At 41.0% G+C, this 25,838-nt stretch overlaps 1 protein-coding gene across 1 annotated transcript in view; it reads right to left on the reverse strand.

Moving 5' to 3' along the window:
• lrp1bb (low density lipoprotein receptor-related protein 1Bb) overlaps nucleotides 1–25,838 on the reverse strand; it is a gene marked incomplete at both ends in the record, with an annotated part of 274,243 nt that overhangs the window by 37,645 nt on the left and 210,760 nt on the right. Inside the window, 18 exons of the mRNA XM_083996665.1 lie at nucleotides 629–722; nucleotides 1,029–1,177; nucleotides 1,312–1,500; nucleotides 2,013–2,212; nucleotides 2,436–2,617; nucleotides 6,510–6,632; nucleotides 8,935–9,020; nucleotides 9,131–9,314; nucleotides 16,011–16,198; nucleotides 16,428–16,568; nucleotides 17,417–17,539; nucleotides 18,499–18,627; nucleotides 19,501–19,620; nucleotides 22,784–22,906; nucleotides 23,145–23,294; nucleotides 23,504–23,617; nucleotides 24,445–24,564; nucleotides 24,717–24,845. Of these exons, the coding sequence (XP_083852791.1) occupies nucleotides 629–722; nucleotides 1,029–1,177; nucleotides 1,312–1,500; nucleotides 2,013–2,212; nucleotides 2,436–2,617; nucleotides 6,510–6,632; nucleotides 8,935–9,020; nucleotides 9,131–9,314; nucleotides 16,011–16,198; nucleotides 16,428–16,568; nucleotides 17,417–17,539; nucleotides 18,499–18,627; nucleotides 19,501–19,620; nucleotides 22,784–22,906; nucleotides 23,145–23,294; nucleotides 23,504–23,617; nucleotides 24,445–24,564; nucleotides 24,717–24,845 (2,544 nt within the window). The remainder of the gene's footprint in view (nucleotides 1–628; nucleotides 723–1,028; nucleotides 1,178–1,311; nucleotides 1,501–2,012; nucleotides 2,213–2,435; nucleotides 2,618–6,509; nucleotides 6,633–8,934; nucleotides 9,021–9,130; nucleotides 9,315–16,010; nucleotides 16,199–16,427; nucleotides 16,569–17,416; nucleotides 17,540–18,498; nucleotides 18,628–19,500; nucleotides 19,621–22,783; nucleotides 22,907–23,144; nucleotides 23,295–23,503; nucleotides 23,618–24,444; nucleotides 24,565–24,716; nucleotides 24,846–25,838) is intronic.

The raw sequence follows: 25,838 nt of genomic DNA on the forward strand, positions 1-25,838 counted from the left end.
CCTTACTTTCGAATGACATTTTGTATCTCTCTGTTCCTTGTGTTCGAACTGAAACGGAAAAAAAACCATTCATTTTCTTTGCCCCCTCTTCTTGGAATGCCCTCCAATCTGAGCTGAAATTATCAGAACTTGCTTCATCTGGAATTTTCCACTCTGTCTCAAGAAACCGACAACGGAAATCCTTCGAACAGTGCCTATGTTTATAAATTGTTACTGTAACAATAGCAACTGCACTTTATTTGTCAAATTTGCTCGCACTTTATATTTCATTGTTGTTTTGTTATTGTTTTTTTATACAATGTATAAACCCACAATACACTGATCAAAAAACAGACAGACAGAAGACAAACAACAGAGCAAAACCAACAACACAACAAAACATGACCAAAACAGGACAGAAAAGTAAAAAAAAACCAAAAAAAACACACTAGTAAACTAAAATAAAACAAAACAAAAGAACAAACAACTGTTTTGTTATTGTTGTCTATCTGTCTTGTTCATTAAGCTGTTCGCTGCTACCTTCTTGGCAGGTCACCCTTGTGAAAGAGGTCTTGATCTCAATGGGTCTTTTATCTGGTTAAATAAGGGTTAAAAAAAAAATGGTGTCTTTATCTTAATGGCCACTCACGGCAGTCAGCAGGTTCATCTGATCCGTCCCCACAGTCATCCACCGTGTCACATTTCCACCAGAAAGGAATACACTCATCTGTCCCGCAGCGAAACTATCCGGACCACAGAAAAAGTCATTTTTAATTAATGATGATAAAAAAAACCCAAAAAAGAACAAACAGAACACAGATATTGAAGTCAGAATGGATGCTTGACTCTGTCTAAGCTTCAACACTCTTCAAAGCCAAAGTCAAAATCAATACACAACCATTTCCTGGAAACTACAGTATATGTCAGAGGTGGAAAGCACATGAGAGTAAAACAATTTGCCTTCAGGGGTAAAATACTGATCAGATAGAAAAGCAACACCATGAGCAAACTAAACAGATTTCAAAAGGAAGAGAAAATGCAGCCTATACCTGACTGGAGGTGCAGTTGGAGAGGCAGGTCTTATTGTCAGCAGCCAAATAAAAATTAGTGGGACAGGCGCATCTGTGTTCCCCACCGGGGGATAGAAGACACAGGTGGCTGCATCCTCCGTTTGCAATCTGACACTGGTGCTTAGGTACTGTACGTAAGGACAGAAGAACACAATCAAGTTCAAACTTAATTACACAAACAACTTCCTTCTGAAAAGTAGAACGGACGCCTGTAACTACTGCTCCGCATGGGAGGACAGAATGAACAGATTGGACTTCGTACCTTCAGGCTGGCGCAGTGAGTGGTAGACCTTGATGGATTTGATAGCTTGCCAGGAGTTGAGGAGCTCTATTCCTTGAGCTCCGGACGTCTTGTGAGCACGCCGTAGTGATTTTGACTTCCCATCCGTCCAATAGACAAAGTCCTCAAACAAAGTTAGCGCCATTACCCCTTGGATGTGGTCATAGGACACTGGAGATGGACAAATAGCCCTAATTAAATCCTGTTTCATTCTGTTTAGAAACCAGTATGCTGGTTATGCTCTGTAATAGCAGCACACATTTCATACAGTGCAGTACCATTTTAAATGTCTGAAAGATCATAACCGCAGAGGATCCATTTATCAGGTTAACTACTAAATTTAGTTTTGATATCATTTCCAAAACCCCTGTAACACCATTTTTAAAGTTCCAGCATTTATCGACATGAACAGCAGTAATATTGATACAGCCACTCCTAAAAAAAGATAAATGATGCACCTTCAGGATCATTCATCCTTATAATCTATCCCCATTAGAACAAAATACAAAACCAGATTTGAGGTGCCAAGCCAAGATAACCAGCTGCTGGCTCGAGCTTCACATGCAAGAGACAGATATGGGATGTTGTCACACCTCTCATCTACCCTTTGCTAAGAAAATGTGCATGTCAAATTCCCAAAATGACAAACTATTTAATTTGAATGTACAACACGTTAGTCTCACCTTTGCGCCTTTGGGTGCCATCCATGTTGGCAAACAGGATGTGGTTGTCATCTGCCCAGTAAAGCCTTTTGTTGGTATAATCAATAGTGAGCGCAGTGGGGCTATAGATCTCTGTGTCAATGATAACCATTTGCCCTCGACCGTCCATGCCAATACGGCCAATGTGAGGGGGTTCACAGCAGTCCACCCAGAACACGTACCTAGTGAGATGTAGGGCACAGTTCAAGAAGCTACAGCGAGCAAATATGAGAGGAATAAAAATGAGCAGTGACATACTGAAATATGGATCTAACAGGTTCCAGGTAAAGCATCTCAAAAAAGAAAAAAAAACCTCTCTGTTCTCCCTCAAGCTGTGAAATAAATTCTTGTTAAGCAAACACATGCATACTATGGGTAGCTTTACAGTAGTGATGATATGCTTACCCTGTCTGGGGGTCCAGAGCTAGATCGGTGGGGTTTTTGAGGCTGGAACTGATAAGGATAGTAGGATAGAGCCCGTTGGACTTGGATACTTCCAGTGTTTTCCTTTCTGCATCACACCAGTACAGGTTTTTCCCTATCCAATCCACTGCTAAGGCGCTGGGTACTGCTGTTCTGTGGACTATCTAGAAAGGAAGGGAGAGTAAAATCAATTCTTTGTGCATCTTGGAAAACATTTTCAAAAATCTTTCAAGGATACAGTAAAGGTAAGGAAATATAAAAAATACAAGAAAAATACAAGTGAAAAAAGGTACAGTAGGATTCACGAGAAACATGGCAAATTTAAGAGCACATACAAGGGTCAGATTCTTATGTACAAACATCAATCTATAGATCTCTAAAGACATGCTCTCAGTGATATGGTCATCTTTACCAAGAAAAGTCAAGTGTTTCTCTTTCAAAATGAACATTCTAGAGATGAGAGGGACAGATTTTATTGAAGCTCAAGTCTACTTTTGTTGCCGTAGCAATGGTAACTGATGCTGATTGAACTACAAGGCAATCATTTAAGATTCTAACTGCAAACCACAAGCTGAAATAAAATATAATAATAATAATAATAATGATAGTGCTAGAAAGACTGGCTTACAGAGATATACAGTACATACATCTAATTTATTTCTATTGACCTAGATAGTATTCCCTGTTGTCTTGTTTTCTCCCTCTCTCACTTGTCCTAATGAGCTGACTTCAGGTGTTCACCAACCAATCACATCTCGCCACAATGTCAATCAGCTGTAAAAATCTGCCCTACTCTGTCCTGCTGTGTGCTGTCAGTGCTGAGCCCCTCCTCCACCTCTCTCACCTCCAGCCTCCGTATCGAGGCAAATCACTGCGACCGCCACTTTCAGTCTACTAATCCAATCAGACTCAACTCATCATTACACTCATCACATCCAGATCTCAAGCTTCTCCTCTTCCTATCCTCAAGACCACCACCAGTGTCTAAACCCCGAGGGGTTTCCTACCAGCACACAGACTCACCCCCTTCTCACAAATGATAACAACATGATGGGATCTGATGGTGAAAGATTGTCATATCTCTCACATTATCTCCTGTTTTGCACATGGTAATACATGTTAACACAAATGAATCTCTTCTGACTGGGTAGGAAAAAAATAAAAATACATAAAATAATTATTTTGCTGGTGAAGCTGGTTACCTGTTGTACTGTATAATACATAAAGACAGGTGAGAAGGGGTCATGTTATGATGAGAACTAATGCCATAAAAAAACGGTTATGTTTAGAGCCATTTTTGAGTGGAATAAGTTGCCATTTATCACAACCCAAGCAACAAGTAAAGAAAGTTTAAAAAGGTTATTCTCTCTGGCAAAGGCCTGAAAAATATGTGACCTGTTTTTGCTGATTTTCTGATTTTACGGATTTTATTTTTTTAAATTTTATCTCTATGTATTTGGTAACTTGTTATAAATTTGATTGTAGGCAGGTGCTGTGTGTGTGCTTGTGTGTGTAGGTGTGAGTGTGTGAGCATGTGTGAGCATGTGTAGGGGGGAAATTAGTATTGAAATTGTATTCATGTATGTATTCATGTAAAATATTATTGTTATTTGGATTTATATGCATGTTTTAACATGGACTCCAGGGAGAGTAGCTGTTGCAGGAGTAACTGCTATTGGGGATCCAAATAAACAACTAAACATAAAGTGGTCTCACTAACTGTTGGGATGTAGGAAAGACTTGGAAAGACTTGGAAATACTTTTTTCCCCGATGAAAAAACATAGTTGTTTACGTGCACTCGTTTGTGCGACTGAGGAGCGAGTGTCCAAAGACTTAACTAATGTATCAATGTTGTTTGACCTATGCATATTTATGCACATCACATTTCTCAAATTAGATAATGTAGACGCAGTGCACAAATCATTCCTGCTGCTGTGTGACATTGCAGCTGACATTAGTAGGAAAATAATTAGCCTAATTCAGTACAGACACGTTGTGACTCAAGGCCACAACTGCACTTGCTTTGAAAAGAGCACTTGAGTGAAAAGAGTGAAAGTCAGTGGCAGGAAACAATTTTGTGACTCCGAAGAGGCCTGTCTGTGTACCTCTGCACAATAAAAAGGTGGCTTCGCCAGATGAGTGCACAGCTGCAGTTTCATGCTAGAGTTATTACCACTAGACTGTATACCTGATCTGTATTAACACGGCACCACAGTGCAACGACAAACAGGCAGAAGAGGGAAATTGGCAGTCTAGAACTCTGTATACTCAGAAACATGGACCAATTTATATATCTCATTGATCTGTCTTCATAAAACTCAGGTGTGAGATTTGGTTGAAAACCAAGGTATCTGACAACATTTATTTGTCAGTTCATGTAAACAAACATGAAGACCCTATGTAGGAACTCCAACAATATCCCCAAGATAGTTCAGCTTTTGAGTTTGCAAATACTGTTACTCAAAATAAACAAGTGTCGTGCCAGCTGGCAGATAAAGGCATTGCCTTTTAAAAATAAGAAACTCTTTTTACCAAAATAATAAATATATAAACAAGTAAAATTATCTTTTTTGTTTCATCATTTGTATGAAAATATATCGTAGTGGCACAAGTCTAGGCTGCCTCTTATGTCCCTCTAGTTCTTTTTGTTAAAGAAAACTCACTGTACTGATCAAAAAGAATGTGAATATGGCTCATCAAAAAAGACCTACAGAGTATTTTTTGATGAGTGCATTCACTGAGTGTGGGCTCACCTTGAGTCAACATACGCCTTTTTTTCTCACAGGCATTTATTAAAGCAAAGTTCATATAAAAGATTCCAGGAAGGCTTTGGTCCTTTTTGTGTTTTCCCATAAAGGAATACAACAATTGTGTCACTACTGTATAGCAACATTTAGTGAATGATTGCAGCCACACATAAATTTAACTTTGGATGATAAGCCTAATGATATAAAACAGGGAAATCATGCTACTGTACATCTGATCTTATGGGATCAATCAATCATTTATGTCACATTAAGTGTTTTCAATCAGCTGTCATATATCTAATATTTTTGCATAATGTATGTGATGGAAAAACACAGAGTGTTCATTTAACCATGTTGATCATATGTCCTGGCCGTTGCTAGGCAGTATGACGTGTCTTATGAGTACACTCCATCGTGCTTAAATACTAATGACTTTCTCTGTTCGGGGAGCTCCTCTCTCATGACTCTGTTGTGGGAGATTCTGTGCACGACTTGAATAAAGAGACACTGACTTCAAGAACCTGAGCACAATATGTGTTAAATAGAGTAACACTAGTTCGAAAAATAAATAAAATAAATGTCAGAAAGTCTAAAGGTAATCTATGTCTTGGTTAAAATTAAAATCATGTATTTATAGAAACAAGTTCTTTGCTCTTATCTTTTTCCTTGGTTCATAGTAGAGCTCTGGATATCAGTTTCTCTTTTAATTAACCTGATGTGAGAAGCTCCGTGATCTGTGTCTCAGACAGTTTGTCCTCTTGCTAAGCTGTGGCAGTGGCTCAAACCGAGAGCGTGGAAGTAATTGAGCTGAATGAGCTTAATGCCCCCATACACCACTGCTAATGAGATGTAGGACGGGGGCCCAGCAGGTGTTCTGCTGAAGTCCCACAGTCCCCAGTGCCTGGGCTCTGATCCCATGACCCAGACAAACCTTGGTGATTACACCACAGAGCATCATTGCATCTTTACAATTGTAGTTATTTGGAAGCCACTGATGACATTTCTAAGATCACTAACATGCGTTCATTGGTGTCAAGCTGAAAGGCTGCTGGCGGCTGACAAAAGAAATCCATTATGTTGACTCGATAAAAAGATAAAGGGTGCCCATCATCAGCTGAGATAATTAGCCACTTCATCAACACGTTTTTCCTGTCTTGTATAGATAATTCACTCCAGAGTAGAACATTTAGTTTAAAGGGTTTTTGATAATTTACACAGATTAGATTAACTGCAGAGGAAGCAAAGGAAAGAAAATGCATTTTGGTTAAATAGCACAAATATAAATACAGCAGCTTAATCCTGTGGTACCTTTAGGTCGCTCCCATTGAGGCGCATCCTGTTGATTTTTCGACCGCTTGGCCTGGTTGAGTCCACCCAGTAGATAAATTCCTTCTTGTAGTCAAAGTCTATGTGGATGATGTTGTTGAGGCCCTGAGAATAGAGCAAAAACACAACATGAATACACAAAAAAGTCACTCTCATAATATCATTATTTTGTTCGACTGACAATTAGGTTAGTTCTGAAGTTTTGGTTCTCACTAGCAACAAAGGTGCAAAAGCCTGAGAGAATAAATGTTTTAAAATTCAAATTTCGCACAGTATTAACTCAAACATATGTTATTATGTGGGTTTGTAACATATGGCGTCTTAGAAGACTAAAGCCAAACCTGAATGAAGATTTTTATTCACCTGAAAATGTTAATTGTATCTGGCACAACACAAACCCTGTTAATAGATACTGTAGATGAGAGAGGCTGAAAATGCCAGCAGAATGAAAAATTAACACCACTTCCACAGTATTTGATGTGATATTTACCTCGAGAGCAGTATCGACATGGTGGTTTACCCACCTTTCACCGCCCTGCTACAAGCATTTGAAGAGCCGGTGAAAGGCAGACCTATCAAAGCAGACGGTACTTCCGTTCTCTGTGATACTCGCAGGACCCCACTGTCAGTCAGACAGAGCTGCTCACCAAACAAGTGCCCCCACCCTGCTGTCTGACGCCGTGGGTGCTGAGAGAAGGTGTCAGATAATCTGACAGGCAAAATGAGACATCTTCATCAGATCATCAACACCCTCACAGACAGGCGCCAAAGTGTCCTGGGGGAACCTTTCTCCACTATAAACATCAGCTGTACCAATGAAACCTCCGTGCCACTTTTATCAGTGTCGTCACATCGACAGCAGAATCATGCCACTGATTTCCTGTTCCACATATTCCTCTGCGTTTCTCTCAAGAAAGACAGTAAAACCTTAAAGTGCTGTGTAAAGTTTACTTGGCAACTACCCTCATTTTGTTTTGGGTTTTGGCAACTGACCCAAAGCACAACTTTAAAGAGGGTGTTGTTTCTATAGTAACCAACTACTAATCTAATTTAGTGGCAACAGGCTATAACTCACCAGTCATGTAGAACCTGGCATAATTAAGTAATTTCTCAACAACATTAATTTACATAATTCTGTGACCTGAATTTAAATATAAATGAAAAAAAGACCAGGTCATCATGTTACTATAGGAACCAAATGTAAATATCAGCTCTATACTGAGAGCCACTTGTGTTTGAGGTGGGAGGACAAATATATGCTCACAGTAAAAGCAATACGTACTGAAAAACGATTAGTTGAGCTATATTTCACCTAATGTCATGAACGTATACTCTCAATAGGATACGTAATGGAGTGGTAGGATTTTAGGTCAGCTGCTGCTAAAACGCTGTGGTTAAAGTGAGTTGTAGCCAATGTGAACCTCTATATAGACAGCAGAGTGTATGGAGTCGAGAGGTTAATATGACACTGAGAGGAGACTGTATGATACCCATTGGTTGATTTACAGTAAATCACAGCCAGTCATTTATGGTAATCAGCAGTCAGATTCAAGCATTGCCCGGAGCAGCTGTGACAAGACCCAGGAATGATTGAAATAGCTTTTTCATGGGGTCCTAAATAGGGTGATTTTGCTCTGTGCCAACCAGAATCACATTTTTTCTAAACCCATGTGGTTTGGGGTTGGGAAACCGTGATGGACATTAAATATCTCATTTTAACAGAACAACACTTGACATGCTTGTGCACTATTTTCAGGTTTAATCACAAAACTTGCCTCTGTGCTGCAAAGTACACTCACCTACGCAGCGAGTTTTACACCGAGAGATTGAATATCCTTTATTGCGGGGATGCAAAGTCTTGAGTGAAAATGGATTGTCTGAGTGTCGCTCATGAATCTGCAGCTGAATCAAATGTTTCTCAGAAATGGCACAGAGCTAGAAAGCCAACTTTAGAGAGTATAAAGAATGTAACTTGATGAATGATTTGTGACAGACTGCAAATGTTTCTACACTATGGTGTGTCTTTCTCAAAAGCCTGAAACACATAATTGTCCTTCTGTCATAATGTGAACGTTTCAAACTATCTTTCTCAACAATATCCACTATTTCTGCAGTACAAAGCAATATATTCATATATTCAACCTGTGATAACTGCTGCCTTATTGCTCCCCTGACATACAGGTGATGATTCCCACTAAAATGAATCGCACTGCTTCTAAGACCTGTGCTTCTACAATGCTTTTGTAGCTTTTATGATGGGCAGGGTAGGTCAACAATGGAACACAAAGGACAAGATGTTGGTGTCTCTTAGCAGTATGTTGATCTGATAATGGTGGACTGACTAATCCTCCATCTTGTGAGTGCTTTAATACAGACACAGTTCCACTATGACACAGGAATCCCCTACCTGTTTCAAGATGGTGTAGTTTGAGCCATCCACACTCAGCTTCCGGATCTCATGGTGGTCTGCCATAATGAGGAAGGGCTCTTCAGCTGAAATGAGGAACATGTAGCTTTGGAGGACAAGTAGGACTCATAGTTGAAAACTGAAATTTTCCGTATTGGAAAAACAAAAAGAAAAAAGGTAAAATACACAGGCTGACCTGAAAGAGCTTTGCATGTATTAGGATTGCGCTCCAGGGCTTCGTAACCATCCACACAAAGGCACTTGAAGGAGCCATAAGTGTTGATGCAGCGCTGACTACAGGGCAGGGTAGTGGAGCATTCATCAATATCCACACAAGTCTTCCCATCATCCTTCAGGTGGAAACCCGGCCAGCATTTGCACTGATCATACAAAAGAGACACAAGTGGATGTTTATCAGTAATGCAGCAAATGGAAGGCAAGGCAAGGCAAGGCATCTTTATTTATATAGCGCATTTCATACCAAGGCAACTCAATGTGCTTTACATAAAGACAAAACATTTTTTTAAAAAAAAGAAGCATAAGACAGAATAAAAACAAACAAAACAATAAAAACAGAGTTAAATGCAAGAGCAAATAAAAGTAAAATAAAAGAAACATTTAAAAAAAAAAAAAAAAAAAAAAAAAAGCATAAGACAGAATAAAAACAAACACTAAAAACAGGGTTAAAAGCAAGAGCAAATACAAGTAATAGAAAAGAAAATAGATAAAGTTTTAAGTTCTCAGCTATAAGCACGTGAAAAGAGAAATGTTTTTAACCTGGATTTAAAAGTGCTTACAGTTGGGGCTGATTTCAGTTCTGCTGGTAGTTTGTTCCACTTGTGTGCAGCATAACAGCTAAATGCTGCTTCACCATGTCTGGTCTGAACTCTGAGCTCCACTATCTGACCTGAGTCAGTAGATCTCAGAGCTCTACTGGGTTTATATCCTACTAACATGTCATTCATGTATTCTGGACCTAAACCATTCAGTGATTTGTAAACCAGGAGCAGAACTTTAAAATCTATTCTGTAGCTGACTGGGAGCCAATGTAAGGTCTTAAGAACCGGGGTGATGTGATCTGATCTCTTTGTTCTGGTTAAAACTCGAGCTGCAGCGTTCTGAATGAGCTGCAGCTGTTTGATGCTTTTTTGGGGGAGACCAGTCAGAAGGCCGTTACAGTAGTCTAGTCTACTGGAGATAAAAGCATGAATCAGCTTCTCCTGATCAGTTTGGGACATAAAACCCTTAATTCTGGATATGTTCTTCAGTTGATAAAAGGCTGATTTGGTGACTGATTTGATATGGCTGTTGAAGGTCAGATCTGAGTCTATCAGCACGCCAAGGTTTCGGACTTGGTCTTTAGTTTCTAAAGACAGTGACTCAAGGTGTTTACTGACAACAACCCTCTTCTCTTTATTTCCAAAAACAATGACCTCAGTTTTTTCTTGATTTAACTGAAGGAAATTTTGGCTCATCCAATTTTTGACTTGCTCTAAACAGTGACATAATGACTCTATTGGACTGCAGTCATCTGGAGACAGTGCAAGATATATCTGTGTGTCATCTGCATAACTATGATAGTTGACATTAGAGTTCTGTAGAATTTGACCCAAAGGCAGCATATACAGGTTAAACAGAAGGGGTCCAAGGACTGACCCCTGAGGAACTCCACATGTCATAGCCACTCGATCGGATTGATAACTACCAATGGTCACAAAATAACTCCGTTCCTCTAAGTAGGACCTGAACCATTTTAGGACTGTCCCGCTGAGTCCTGCCCAGGTTTCCAACCTGTCCAGCAGTATACTGTGATCCACAGTGTCAAACGCAGCACTGAGATCCAACATGACCAGAACTGACACCTTGCCTGAGTCAGTGTTCAGCCTTATGTCATTTAACACTCTAATCAGAGCTGTTTCTGTACTGTGGTGAGGTCGGAAGCCTGATTGAAATTTGTCAAAGAGTCCACTGGAGTTCAAGAAGTTGCTGAGTTGATTAAAAACCACTTTCTCAACGATCTTGGCTATAAAGGGAAGATTTGAGATGGGTCTGTAATTGGTTAAAATGGTAGTATCCAATGTTCTCTTTTTTAAGAGTGGCTTGATGGCAGCTACTTTCAGGGGTTTAGGAAACGTGCCTGATTGAAGTGAGCAATTTATTATTTGCTGCAGATCTGTTTGGACAGAGCTTATAATAGTTTTAAAAAAGTCCGATGGTATTGTGTCAAGACAACATGTCGATGTTTTAAGATGCTGAACTGTTTCTTCTAAGGTTTTTTGGTCAACTGTATTAAACTCTGACATTACAGTTGATTTATTCCTAGGTGATTTTAGGGATTGCATCATTGTATTATTTTGCTGAATTGTGTTGATATTTAGCCTTATGGATTTGATTTTTTCATTGAAGAAGTAAGCAAATTCATTGCATTTTTCTGTGGAAAAGAGTTCTGAAGCTATCTCTTTTGGGGGGGTTGTAAGCTTATCAACCATAGCAAACAGAGCACGAGTGTTGTTGATATTCTTATTAATCATTTCAGTAAAGTGTTGCTGTCTAGCCTTGAATAGCCCATGGTTAAAATTACAAAGACTTTGTTTGTAGAGGTCATGGTGGATTTGAAGTTTAGTTTTTCTCCATTTACGCTCAGCTTTCCTGCATTCTGTTTTCAGAGCCTTTACCATCAAAGTGTTTCTCCATGGTGTTCTCTGTCTGGCCAAGGTCATCTTAGTTTTAAAAGGTGCAATGGTATCAATGACATTTGAGATTTTGCAGTTGAAATTATCCAGGAGTTCATCAACTGTCTCTGCACTCACAGTTGGTGACATGACTATAGCCTCCATAAACTTAACACTGGTATTCTCATTTATGAACCTTTTCCTAACAGACACAGAGGGTAACTGCATGTCCGGAGTTATCTGTAAGTCAAAGAACACACAGAAATGATCAGAAAGAGCCAAGTCCTTGATATCAACAGATGTAATGTCAACACCTCTAGAGATAACCAGATCCAGAGTGTGGCCTCGGGTGTGTGTGGGCCCTTTCACATGTTGGGAGAGGCCAAAAGTGTCAAGAAGAGAGCAAAGTTCTTTGGCATTTGTGTCCATGTTATTGTCTATGTGAATGTTAAAATCCCCTGTTATGATAAAAAAGTTGTAGTCAGTGCAGATAACTGACAGCAGTTCGGCAAACTCATCAAAGAATTTTCCTGGGTATCTTGGTGGTCTGTAAATAATTAAGAAGAGAACTTTTGGATCACCCTTTACTAAAAAACAGAGATATTCAAAAGAGCTAAAATCACCAAATATAGTTTCCTTGCACTGAAATACAGATTTAAAAATGGCAGCAACTCCCCCGCCTTTCTTACCACTTCGACACTTATTCATAAAACTGAAATTTGTTGGTGCAGCCTCATTGAGAATGGTAGCACAGCTACATTCAGTCAGCCATGTTTCACTAAGAAGTAAGAAGTCTAGATTATAGGTCATAATGATGTCATTTACTAACAAGGATTTGTTGGCTAGTGATCTTATATTAAGTAGAGCTAACCTTGTGGAGATAACAGGAGACACTGGTGAGTTTCGAGGTTGACAAGCTATACTCACTAGATTGGTAGATTTAATTGAACCCTTTTTATTTCTCACCAGTTTGATCACTTTTCTGTTACCCGTCACCACAGGGATTGAGAAAGCTGCCTGAACTCCATAGGGCCCTGACTTTTCCTGGGAAAGAACATTCTTGATATCATTATTGCAGCCTGGACCCGGCACATATCATTCAGACTCAATGATATGATGATTCAGAGGAAGTGGGGGGGCTCGGTGACTTTTGGTCGAGGGTTGTTTCTGACGCGGTGGAATGCGAGGGGGTGGACGATGTGGGGGGTTAATTGGGGAAAATACGAGACCCTGGCGTGGTGTTAGTTGGATTCCACTAGTGAGAAAGCTCTTCATCCTGTCAGGGAAATCCAGAAATGGGGAGTCAGGACTAGATGAAGAGAGTTGGGGGCTGGATGGGGTTCGGGGGGTTGAATGTTGGGAGTCTCCTGTTGGGGCCGGGGGAGACTCCCCCTTTGGGGCTTTTGGGGCTAAGGGCGACTCCTCGTGTTGAGCTGATGGGGCTGGTGGATAATCCACTTGTTGGGGTGCAGATGATGACGTTGGGGCTGGTGGATAATCCAGTTGCTGGGGTGCAGATGATGACGCTGTTGGGGCTGGTGGATGATCCACTTGTTGGGGTGCAGATGATGCCGTTGTTGGGGCTGGTGTATAATCCACTTGTTGGGGTGCAGATGATGACGTTGTTGGGGCTGGTGGATGATCCACTTGTTGGGGTGCAGGTGATGACGTTGTTGGGGCTGGTGGATGATCCACTTGTTGGGGTGCAGATGATGCCGTTGTTGGGGCTGGTGGATAATCCACTTGTTGGGGTGAAGATGATGACGTTGTTGGGGCTGGTGGATAATCCAGTTGCTGGGGTGCAGATGGTGACGTTGCAGGTTCTTTCTGAGTCTGCTGTCCTCCGTTGTCAATCCTTATCTCAGCGCCCTCACCAGAGTGCCGTCTTATCTGCTGTTTTGGATTGTTTTGTCTCTTGTCCTTGACAGGGACTGCTGGTGCCTGACGCAAAAAGTAAAAGATGTTGGCACTTAGCAGCTGTACTCCTGACTTGTTAAGGCTAAATCCATCTGCCTTAAAGAGGTGCCTGCGTTCCCAAAAGATGTTGAAGTTGTCAATAAAGTTCAGTGATTGAGCAGTACATGTATCTTTAAGCCATCTGTTCAGCATCATCAGCCTGCTGAATCTCTCATCTCCTCGCCGAACTGTTGGCAGAGGTCCACTGAAAAACACCTCAGTATTCAAACACTGAACTTTGTTTATCAGTTCCATGAAGTCTCGTTTTAATAGTTCTGATTGTTGCTTCACAACATCAAGGGCTCCTGTGTGTATGATGAGCGATTTCAATGTTGGATGCTCAGCAACAATCTTCAGGATCTTTTTTGAAACATCAGACACCATGTCATTGGGAAAACACAGTACCTTGGTGTTGTTCTTGTTGCAAAAGCGTTTTATGTCATACACAGCTCCGTCACCCACTATCAGTGTTTGAGGCCCAGTGGTTAGCTCTCTCTGTAGCCCTTTAGCATCAGATTTAGCCTCATACCTTTCTCTGGTCCTGGGAGATGAGCCTTCTTTTGGGGAGTCTGGGTCCTGTGAAAGTGGAGCATATCTGTTCACAAGTAGAATCCCTGTGTCTTGGGGCAGTTTGCTCGTAGCCTTGGTCCGTGGTTGTTTTCTCCGTGGTTTTGGGGTTGAGGAGACAGTCCTGTGTGATGGCAGTGCAGGCCACTCGGTGTCGTAATCCATCTCCGAGTGCTGGGTTCTGCCTGATAATCGTCTTCCCATGTTTGAGGGAGGTATTTTGTGGTGCTTTGGCTTTGCACCAAGAGAGTTCCAGGGAGGACTGTTTGATTTACTCCCATTTACACCTGGCTCCGGCCGTGCCTTGGTTGTGCCCGTTAGCCTTGTGTTAGCCTGCTCCCTTTCACTGTTTTGGAATATCGGCAGAGTAGTATCATTTCCATATTGTCCATTTACCTCCACGTTCACTTCGAGCCGATGCATTTTTGTTTCCAGTACTGCTATCTTCTGGAGCAGTTTGTGGTAGTCCTCCGTGGAAAAAGGAGGCATCTTGCTGCTAATTAGCTTCTGTTAGCTGAGCTCCTCAATCCCGGTCACGACAGTGCCGGGTTGTGCTGCTGATAAGCCACACTCTCAGGGTAAAACAGTTTAAAAAACAGTCGTAGCCTCCAGTAACTATCATAAATTAGGCTCCCAGTGATATGTAGGTATCCAGGAAAAAATACAAATAAATTTCAAAAGGAAAAGATTGCAATGGAAAAAAAGAAAAAGAAAAAAGAGAGAGTGAAGCGGAGAGCAAAGGAGTGAAGCGTTTGCACTCAAGCAAGATAAGAGCATCAGCTTAGCTATTATGACATTACGAAAAATATTAAAAAAAACAACCAAACCAACCAGAAATTATGTTCTGAGACATGAAACACTGAAAAATTGAGTTTTCTTCCTCATATAATGCCTTGTTGTCAAAGCTTTGATACACACGGACTATGGCTCAAGACTTTCTTCGCACTTGAGTGACCAGGGCACCCCAAAATAACTGAAAGTGCTTGTATCAGCTGCTCTGGACCCACTGCAAATCCCTTTCTTATCCAAAGTTATAACCTTGAGGGCCCTTTCTGCTGATCTCCCTTTTCAGGCCACAAATGGATGAGCTAAGGGTCTGCGTTGATGTGCTCTCTGTCCAGCTCTGCCCTGGTCATGACGGGGGGGGGGGGGGAGAGGTTTTTCTGAGCTTTCAGACACTTTTCTGATGCGGTGAGCACCATCGCATGGAAGAGTGGGAGAGAAAAACCCTGGGATGAAGGCATGAACTACCACAGCCTGACAACGACATTGCCCCCGTCAGAACACTCGATGTGGCCTTGACCCGCATTCAACCCTAACTTTGCGTGCCACAATCGCCCTGCACAGTCAGGATGCTCAGACCGTTTGTTGGCATATCATTAAACTCCCCTTGCAGCGTTCAAGGTTATTCAAAAAGTGAGCTACTAAATGTATGTACGCTCCCACCCATCTTTATCTGTTTAATGATGTGAGGTGTTAGGCTCAATTCATTACTGGTCATTAATCATTCATGTCCACACTATTATTAATATAAAATCCACATTTTACCTACCGTTGAAATGTAAGTGACGCTATTGCTTAAAACTGTAGGGGGGTAAATTATTTAAATTAAAAACGGATATCATGGTAATATACTTAAATAATATGATGCAAGTCGCACTTGGTTGAATATTTCATATTTAGAATTGAATACTCTGCAGCAGCCTTGCTGAAGGGTGTTTACTTTTTCACAAAGTGACTTGCTTGTCTGTTGTTTTAAATACATCTTCCATTGTTATCTTTCAATTCACACTTACTGGAGCTTGGCTGAGCTTCATGGATTAACTGTAGCCAGCAAAGAACATTCAACCACCTGACTTGGTCCACTGGTCGGTCACCTACCTTGTATCCCACAGTGAGATCTTGGCAGTCCTGTGTGCACCCACTGATCCGGCGGTTCAAGCATTCGTTCACGTTACAGTTCCTCTCATCTGACCGGTCTCCGCAATCATCCCTCCCGTCACAGAGATTCCCCTCAGAGATGCAGCGTCCGTTGGAGCACATGAAGAAGGAGCCATTGCATAAGCTTCCTGAAAAGAGCAACACAAGTCCGTCACTGACACGACGTCCTGCGATTCCTCGGCAAAGTTAGGGTTTGACCTAACAATGGATCTCGGCAGATTAATCCCTTTCAGGGGAGCTGTCCTGGTCATAACACCTTTTGTTTCCGCCATATGTCTCCACCCGTTTCCTGGGCGAGTGACGCTGCTGGTGACACTGATGAAGGGATTCCAGCTGAGAGCCAAACAGCAGTCTTACCTGCGGCCAGACATTTGAGGTTCAGAGGCAGCTCGTCAGAACGGTCGGGACAGTCTGCATAGCCGTCACACTCCCACTGAGAGCTGAGAAGACAGCGGCCATCCCTGCAGCGGAATTCCTCAGATCCACAGGAGCGATAGACTGAAGAAAAAGAAAATCGCCAGTTTTTCATCAACTCACACAGGAGCTCGGAAGTGAAACAGCTTTAGTTTCTGGTAGAGCCAAGGCAGACTTGTGTGTGCTACTGTACTGTAAGATAACTCTGCACGAGGCGAGATTTGCGAGTTCATATTACAACAAATCACCATTTACAATATCATTGTTAATGCCAATGTTAATCAAGCCATCTGGAGGCATAATGGTGTTTACAGTGGCACTGGCCAATATTTCAAAGTTAAATACATGTTATTAGAATTGCAACAAAGGCAGTGGCAGAGAATTCCCGGTAGTTGTGACAATGAAAGAAACTGCAATCAACAAATTGAATAATAAAAAACAATCTCTTTACCAGCTGCAAAAATACCTTATTTCAAAGTGTAGTCTATATAACTTTACAACATTTGTACTGTAGACATGTAAACCATAAGTACTAATTTACATACATAATCATTCCACGATTCCAAATGATATTATTTTAACTCAAAATGTTGTACAAATGACTGGCTAAATCTAGTCCTCCTTGCGACTTCTCATGTAGCAGTTTCAACATTGTTGCTGTATTTGTAAAGAGGATTTAAACGGGATACAACCTGCATTCTGACTATAACTTTCCTTCAGTATTCAGTTTATCCATTGATCTGCCCTAATAGTCTTCTTCCACTGATGATGAGCTACTAGATAACCTTAGAAGAAAGCCTTTTTATGAATTAAGAACATACAAATATGGAGAGTTCAACTGTCTGTGTGCATCTTTCAATTAAAACAAACTGAATTCACATGTCAAAAGTGAATCTGAAGAGGAAAAGAGCAATACGTATAAATCTACTTGCCACATTCCACTGATTCATCCGATCCATCTCCACAGTCATCATCATGATCACAGACGAATCGCTGAGGAATACACGCTTTGTTGCGGCAGCGGAATGAGCTGTCATCACATGTGTTGTTGGGTGCTAATGGATAGAAAATAGATAAAAAAGTTGGTTCAAGGGCCATTTTTTAACATACTGTAGAAATGTGTTTTGTGTGTAAGCGAGTAAGTGAGCCTTAATGGTAAGGTTGGAGATCCTATTCTGGAGCATTTTTTACAAAATTGTTTGAAATCCTCTTCATACTCCGATTGCAACCCATTAGTAATTAAATGCTTTTTCACAAAAATGAAAAAGTCAATCCTGTAAAAACAGCATACATTCATCGTTAAACGTTAAAGTCAATTGGATCTTATCTGTCAAGCTGCTGTCTCTGTCTCTCTCTCTCCCTCGTCTGAGTCTTCAACAAGTTGCGACGGTGGAAAAGACAACAACAGTGATATAATGTACCACACCGAAGTCTGGTAGGTGGTGATCTACCTGCTTTATGCTGAGTGGTTTATTATGATGTTAGGTGTTTTCTTCCAAATGAATGAGCCACGAGAAAAAGCTGGCGCACAGTTAGCGATACCGTCGCGGCTTCACCTTGATTTGAACTGCTCTGGAGGCGTGGCTTCAGAAAGCAGTCTGAGGAAAGGGGCTTTGACTTTTGACTTGTATTTTCAAAATGTGGCCAGCTAGAACAGTTTCCCATGATCTCCAACCCTACAGTACCTTTAAGTTAGTCCACTGGTTTCTTAGACAGCGACGGTATAGATGATTGCTTCAGTCCGAATTTGTGAGAGGCGATCCAGATTAGTCCATGTAAGGAGGGAAGCAGTTTTGCAAAAGCTTCCTATTGTCTACAACTTCCCACGATGTGCTGGTTTTCTCTTTCATAAACTTTGCACAGACATTTTACAGTAGGTGTCTAGTGGGTTTCGTGAGCTATCAGCTATTGTTTTATACAGTGTAATCTGAAGTTATACGTACGTACAAAGCAGAGAGAAGCAATAGTTTCTAAACTATATATAACTGCAATTAGCTATTCAGTATCAGTTTACCACAGCCAGCTGCAGAGAGTTCATCACTCCCATCAGGACAGTCCCTCTCGCCATCACAGAGCCAACGTTTTGGAACACAGGCATACGATCCAGGGCAGCTGAACAGACCTGGAGCACATGTCACTGAGCCTGAGAGGAAAAGAGGACCAAATGCTCTACTTTCAAAAGCCAAAGGATACAATGGGTTCAAATTCATCACAGAGAATAATGAGTGCAAAGGATATTAAACTGAAGAAGATACATTCTGTTGTGTTAAGATGATACCCTCTCTTATCTCTGAATCTTCACCAGTTATTTCAATTGTTCAGATCAGAGAGATCACACAATGTTAAAAAACTTCTAAGTGATATCCCTTTATGACCCAAACAAACACATTTCCATCGTGCAGCAGTTTCCCTTGAGCAGATCTTACATAAAATGACTGTACCACTGTGAGTAACAATTATTTACTTTCATTTTGCAAGTCAGCAATATGGTCCTTTATGTTAAGGATGGCCTTTAAGGAAAAACAAAACAGAGGAAAAAGTGGCTGCACTGAGAAACAAAGGCAGTTCAGTTAGGCATCTGCAGTTAAAATGCATATTGTGTCTTTGACTATTGTGCTTCAGAAACCTTTGAGCCTATTCATTAATATTTCTTTGACAGTCCATTAGTGTCCAATTATCCAACCAAGGTGCACAGCAATTTTTTTTTGTCTCTGTATCTTGGTTAGTTTCTTTTTTTCTTTTTCTTTTATTGTATTGTTCATTACACACACATCTCATTTCCTCATTGAACTGTTCCTCTTGGGTCTCAGTCATGAAAAATCTGTTGGCCTCAGTACCGGCTGCAGTCATCAGAAATTCCTGCAGTCTCATTTGTTGTCTCATTAAGGTTAGTATATTTCTTTCTATTCATTTCCAGCTCTGCCAGAGGAACACATGGAGCCGTCACATATTATGTAGTGGCTATATGACCTTTTATATCGACAGTTGATTCCTTGACATCTGAAAGGGCACTTACCACAGATTTGCATGCTCTCATCAAGGCCATCCTCACAGTCGTTCTCTCCATCGCACAGCCACTGCTTGGCAATGCACTTGTTCTTTGAGCAGGCAAACTGGTTCCATAAGCACGATGAGTCTGCAGAGGGCAGCGGAATTTCAAAATCATGAATCAAACAAAGTGGAAGAAGGCAACAACAACAAAAGTGAAATACCCTATAGAGGGCCCTGTGTTTAAATGTAAACATCAGCTTGTTTGTCTATGTTGTTTTTTTTGGCATGAATGCTTTCAGCTGCCGCTAATTCCTTTTGTTTCATAAAAGAAGACATCTTTATCAATGCTGGTTAACATGCAGGCGAATAAACATATCAACTGAACTCAAAACAAATACCTAAATTAAATATGTTCGCAGCATCAAAGCACTTCAGTATTGCTTATTTATATCAATTTCTCCCATTTTATTTCAAAAGAAACTCGGGTTTGTAGGGGCGATTGGAAACAGTTGGATATCAACACTGCTGATCAGGGTGTAATAGCCATTGTGTAAAATGTGAATATATTTGAATTAGTGAGTTTGTGCCACTGAGCCACCGACTGTCCCTGGAGAATAGGTTTGTGTTCTCTTCCTTTCAGATGTCAGGCCTGACAGTGCTTTGATGAGAGGCTGAAAGAAGGAAGGGGGGAATATATGCTCTGATAGGGGGGTTGGGGAGGGGGACTCTCTCTAGCTGCGTTGCTTTACGTACAGTACTGTCAGACGCTGCACATCACACCAGCTTTACATGCAATACAGTGATGGAAGATAATGATGAGATCAACATAAAGAGTCTAAATCTGGAAACCCTGATTTTCCTGTACGTGACATTTCAAATGTGAACAGCTGTTTCAAGTGTATAACGAACTGCAGCACATTAAATGTATCAAAGAAAACCTTTGATGTCCAATTTTCAATAGTGTTTCACATACTAAAAAAGAATTGGATGCATACTGAAGTGACAAATGACTATTTCGTCTAATCATTTGTGGAATTTGAAACGTCTGAAATGTAATGTCATTTTTTTTCTCAAACCACAATGCCTTTTGCAGTCTGATTATCAGTGGCTGGAGCTTTTTATATGATAATTAACAGAGAGGAATGGGAATATTGTCTATTTGTGCTGAAAAAAAAAACCATTCAGAACATCTGAAAGAACTGGAGCATAATTCATATCAGTTCTGATATAAGCACATTTGAAGCATGGGATGTTATCATTTCACACAGGCACAAATAGCATTTTTAGATAAAAGAATGGAAATGGTGTTCATGCGTTATGCATCTCTCGAACAACATTCATGGACAATTTATAAAATAAATCTGATAACTGGAGGAGCATTAAATATGAAAGGCTGGTTGCTCCTTTTTTCTGTTTAACTCAAATGTAAACAAAGGTGCTAGTTAATTATACAGGAGGGACTCAGATTGTAACTTCTTAGTCAAACACCCTCACAGGCAAAAGAGATGTAAGGTCATTTTATTGGTGGTGTTGAAATTGTTTCCTAATGTACAGTAATTTGTCCCACACCGCTGAGGTCTATATGGTTTGAAGGCAAAATGAATCACAGTCCTCAGCCACACAAGCAGCTCTGTGAGGCTCTACTTAGGTGTAGCAGTGTTACGGTATACTATTAACATGCGGATGTTATTGAGGTGTGATGTTTACTGTGTTGACCATCTCAATTCAGCTTAAGCAGGCCAACCGACAGTCTTGCCTGGGCACGGGACAAGATAACCCCCTCCCCATTTTTGTGTTGGGAGTGGGTATGTTCTTGAGCACTATTTCAAGGACAATTAGGAAGAAGAAAAAAAAGCTTTTTGCGTAACTCCAATATTGCATATTCTTTCCACAAATAGACCTATTTTGAAAAAAAAAGGACAATTGACCAGTTTGTTCCCCACTGTCGGCGGGCATGCCTGTTAGCATACTAACAACACAAAGTACAACTCAGGCTGATGTATTTTCTGCAGGCATTTGGTTTAAAAAAAGTGTTGGAAAAACATTCAACATTTCACACAAAACCATAAATGTCATCCTAGATTCTGAGATATTTCACTGGATACAATAAACTAAAAAAGTCTGACCTGCCTTTGAGGCCTCAGGTAAAGTCAAATAAACAAAAGCCACGAGAATTCATCCTCCGGGCAACCTCAAAAATCTTTACTCAATTTAATCTCAATCCATCCTGACTGACACTGCCATCCCTTATGTCACACCAGAGAGAAAGGCCAGAGGGAGGATGATGCTTAGCTTTTACCTCACACAGTGAAATGCAGTACAACACTATTACTGCTTCATGACTTCTCACCTTTTAACGTGGCTAGACCTCACAGGATGTGGGTTATACAATATGATTGGCTGACAACTTAAATAAAAGGCAGCAAGTGTTTTGACAGTGTGTGTGGACCACTTCATCAGATCTAATTACCTTGTGCATGTGTGTGACAGTAATGAAGCTTTACAGCTACTCTGACCACGTTCATTAATGCATCCAGTCAATTCTGCTTTGATGCCGAAAGCAATGAGACACGAATGGGTTATGTGTGAGAGCTGTTAGTTTTGAGGGCAAATTATATGAATACATACAATGACTTAATTATGGTCCTCCTATTTAATTGGAGAGATCTTGACTTTGTCATGGTAGGTTCTGCATACATTAGTGTGGATCAAAGCAGACGTAAGAATGCTCTTGCTGCCTCTGGTGAGGGTAGTTGAGGAGTGGCATTGTAATGTGTAATCCTTTCATATGTCACAGCTTTCCACTGAATCCACCACTTCCATCTTCGGTATAACCGTCTCAGTGACGGCTCATTAATTAATTGTTACACTAGAAGTGCTGTACATCATAATTCAAAGAGAGAAAAGGGGAAAAAACTTCGGTTCTCAACAACCTCAGTCAGAATTCAGGGTCGGGATTAGACCTTCGAACACAGAGCAACACCCACTTGAGAAATCTCACAATAAGAAGGGAGCAAAATAAGGTGAGGAGAAAATTGCCTCATGGAATGATGAACAATCATCTTGACTTTCTGGCTCCTCTTTATATACTGTACACAATATTTATTGCGGGGATGGATCTATTTAAATGACAAAAACATTACAACAAATAGGTTCTTGTTAATGGAAAATAAATATCCTTCCAAGCACCGACAGTGTTGTTTAGGGGAAGCAAATACCTCATGTAAATCTGCCAGTTCGAAAACAAAATATCATTTCAGTTTATTATGTAGCGGCTCTTCCATGAGAGGTAAGATTTGTTGGCTTACCACACTGGAATTCATCTGCTCCGTCCTCGCAGTCTTTTTGGCCGTCACACAGCCACACACTAGAGATGCAGTTCCCACTTGGACAAGCAAAATGTCCCTCCTCACACTTCTGTCCATGGGAAACTGCGATGAACAACAAAACCAAGTCACTCCTCCAGGCATTAGCAATGATTGAGGTCATTATCTTATTCTAAGCTGGCAGAATCTCTTATTCCACTGTAATAATCATCTCTGAAAATGAGATCTGTCTTAAGTCTTTTCTAATTGAAGTTGGCTTCCTTGATCTGCCTCTGAATGCACAGACAAAGTGTGTGTCTGTGTGTGTGTGTCTCTCTATGTGTATGTGTGTTGGGGTACTCACCCTGACAGTTGGTCTCATCAGCATAGTCGCCGCAGTCATTTGCACCATCACAGATCCACGAGGGGTGGATGCACAGCGAGGTGGAGTTGCAGCTGATGAAATCTTTTTCTTTCACCCCCAGCTTGTAAAAGTGAGAGCAGTCTGTGTGGTCTGAATACAAAACACAGCACCACAATAATTGTCTTGTCACAATGGCAGCGACGGTGGGGATGGAGGTGAGGGGTGGCGGCATTCAATATGATCCGAGTGACAATCACAGATCTAAGTCAGTGGATCCAACTGATCTGCTCGAGGTACAGTGGTGTGTTTACATTCTCTTTTTTAACTGCAATGCAAAGAAAAGGCATAAAGGAACGTACTGCAGTTCTTTTCATCTGAAGCATCGGCACAGTCAATGACCTGGTTACACCAGGCTGAGCTGGGTACACAGCTCCCATCCTTGCACGATAACTCTGATGAGCCGCACGTGACATCTGGAGGAGAGAATTAGCATTTCAAAAAGATAACAGAAACAGCTCTCAGACACAGTCACAGGTACAGCTCACAACAATACTTAGAACCCCCTTTGTGAGGGTGGTGAAAATTAGCTCCCGGTTGCAAGCTGCCAGACAGAGGAGGGTTTGTGATGAGTTGCAGTATCGGCGCAATTGGACTCTCTGTGCTATAAAAATTGTCTGACTGTCATGACCCTCTTAGTGCTGTGCAAGAGCAATTCACAGTTAATATGCTAGAGGGGCTTTTTGGTGCTGTTCATTTACCAACAACTCTGCAATGGTTCTGGTAGTTTCACCTCTCTGCGTTTTATTATCAGGATATAAGATATTACTGTCATTAAATGTCTTGATGGTAATACAGAAAATGCAACGCGAGGCTCAATATGATGCACCGTAGTGAAATAAACGACTTCCTGAAATCCCAGAATGCAGAGTTAAAAAGCTACCACGTTAATTATGACAATAGCACCGTGTCCTTGTGGGGTCAGTCAACTTGGAAATAGTCTACACGCCTTAGTGTTCTCCCACTATCATCTATGACAGCATGGAAAAGCACAACAGGTCAAAACAAAATCACTGTATTGAACGGACACGGAGTATTGTTCTCTCAGAAGCCGCCTTTCAGGCTGGAGGATGGCAGCTCCTTTGAATTTATGCACTCTGTATGATCTTGGGGCTCATTAGACAGTGAAGGCTTAGCGCAGCATGTGGCCTAGTGTGCAGTATTAATACAAGCATTAGTGTGGCTGGATCCTGCCCTCAGAGGCAGGACGGATTGAGCGGGAGATCAAACGGCTGTGACTCACTGCTACAGAAAGCTTCGTCTGAGTTATCCCCACAGTCATCGATCCCGTCGCAGAACCGACTGTTGGCCACACACCGCTGGTTGTAACAGGGCCTGAAACCCTTCCGGCAGCTTCTGTTGTCTGAACAAATTGAATTGTATAGGTTAGGGCTTAGTAAATATCTGTCACTTTTCATTACAGGAAACATTAATAAGAGCAATCCGCAGGTACATATTTTTTTTCTACATTCTTATTTAAATAGACTTCAGATGGAGCTGTGAAGTGTCTCTTACCACAGTATTGCATCTTCTCATCTGATTTATCTTTGCAGTGTGCTATTCCGTCACAGGTCAGCTGGTAGTTTATGCACTCTCCGTTCCCACACTCAAATTCAGCGTGGATGTTGCAGGAGGAATTTTCTGCTGCAGGAGAAGACAATGAGGGTGATGAACCATGACTGTCAAAATCTCAAAGCTCTGCAAAGCTTTAATGCACACTCCACCACATTTACTCCGCAAATTCACCTTTGGGTCAGCATTTGTAAATGCCAAGAAAGCATTCAATAACCCCATTAGCCTTCTACTTTAACTAAAGGGAACTCGAACAGTGGAGTGCTTGTTGTGTTCTGACTTTCTTTTGGTAGCTTTTTTTTTTTTTTTTTTTTTTTTAAATTGCTGTGCTTAGAACTGAATGACAAATGTCACTATTGCACTTGTTATTGTAGTCATTGCGTATGAATAAAAACCAGACTTTGAGAACCCCATCCCCTCTTCCTCTTCTAGTAATGAGTTGAACTGAGGTGCAGCTGAAAGCCTGCTGTCCTCTACAACGACATCCAGGCTACCATCCAGCTCTTCTGAGTCACTTGCCATGTTTACTCTGGCCAAACTTCCCTCGTTTGAACAGCTCCTCCCACCTTATGTTCTATCCCCACACTGCATTTCAGATTCAACCAGCAATGTGTCAAATTAGGAATGCTTTCTCCGTGTGACTTCAGGCAAGTAATTGTGACAAACATCCTACTCCTCTCAACTGTGTTTTCTGCTGTCTGCCTAAACTTAAAGTAGCACAACATTAAAGCTTTATTTTCCTGAACAGTATTGACTATGACTCCTGGAATCATTACAAATTCACTGCTTAGACAAAGAGGAAGAGACGGCAGCTGGTCATGCTTTTCTGTTTGTGTGTGTTTATGTACAAGGGGATCAATTCAAAGATGTCAAAAGGTTTGTGCAAACAGCACAGATTATATCTTAGCCCGAGTGTGTGCACAACCCAGGTTATTCTTTGCATATAAATGTGGACAGACTTCTCTCAAAATCCATGCAAAGTGCCCTTAAAATCAATACCTGGTATCGGGGAGTGTTCTATTGGTTACAAGTTGTGATCTTGGTTTAATTGAATCTGAAGCTTCT

The sequence above is a fragment of the Trachurus trachurus genome (assembly GCF_905171665.1).
Source record: "Trachurus trachurus genome assembly, chromosome: 21".
Lineage (NCBI taxonomy): Eukaryota > Metazoa > Chordata > Actinopteri > Carangiformes > Carangidae > Trachurus > Trachurus trachurus.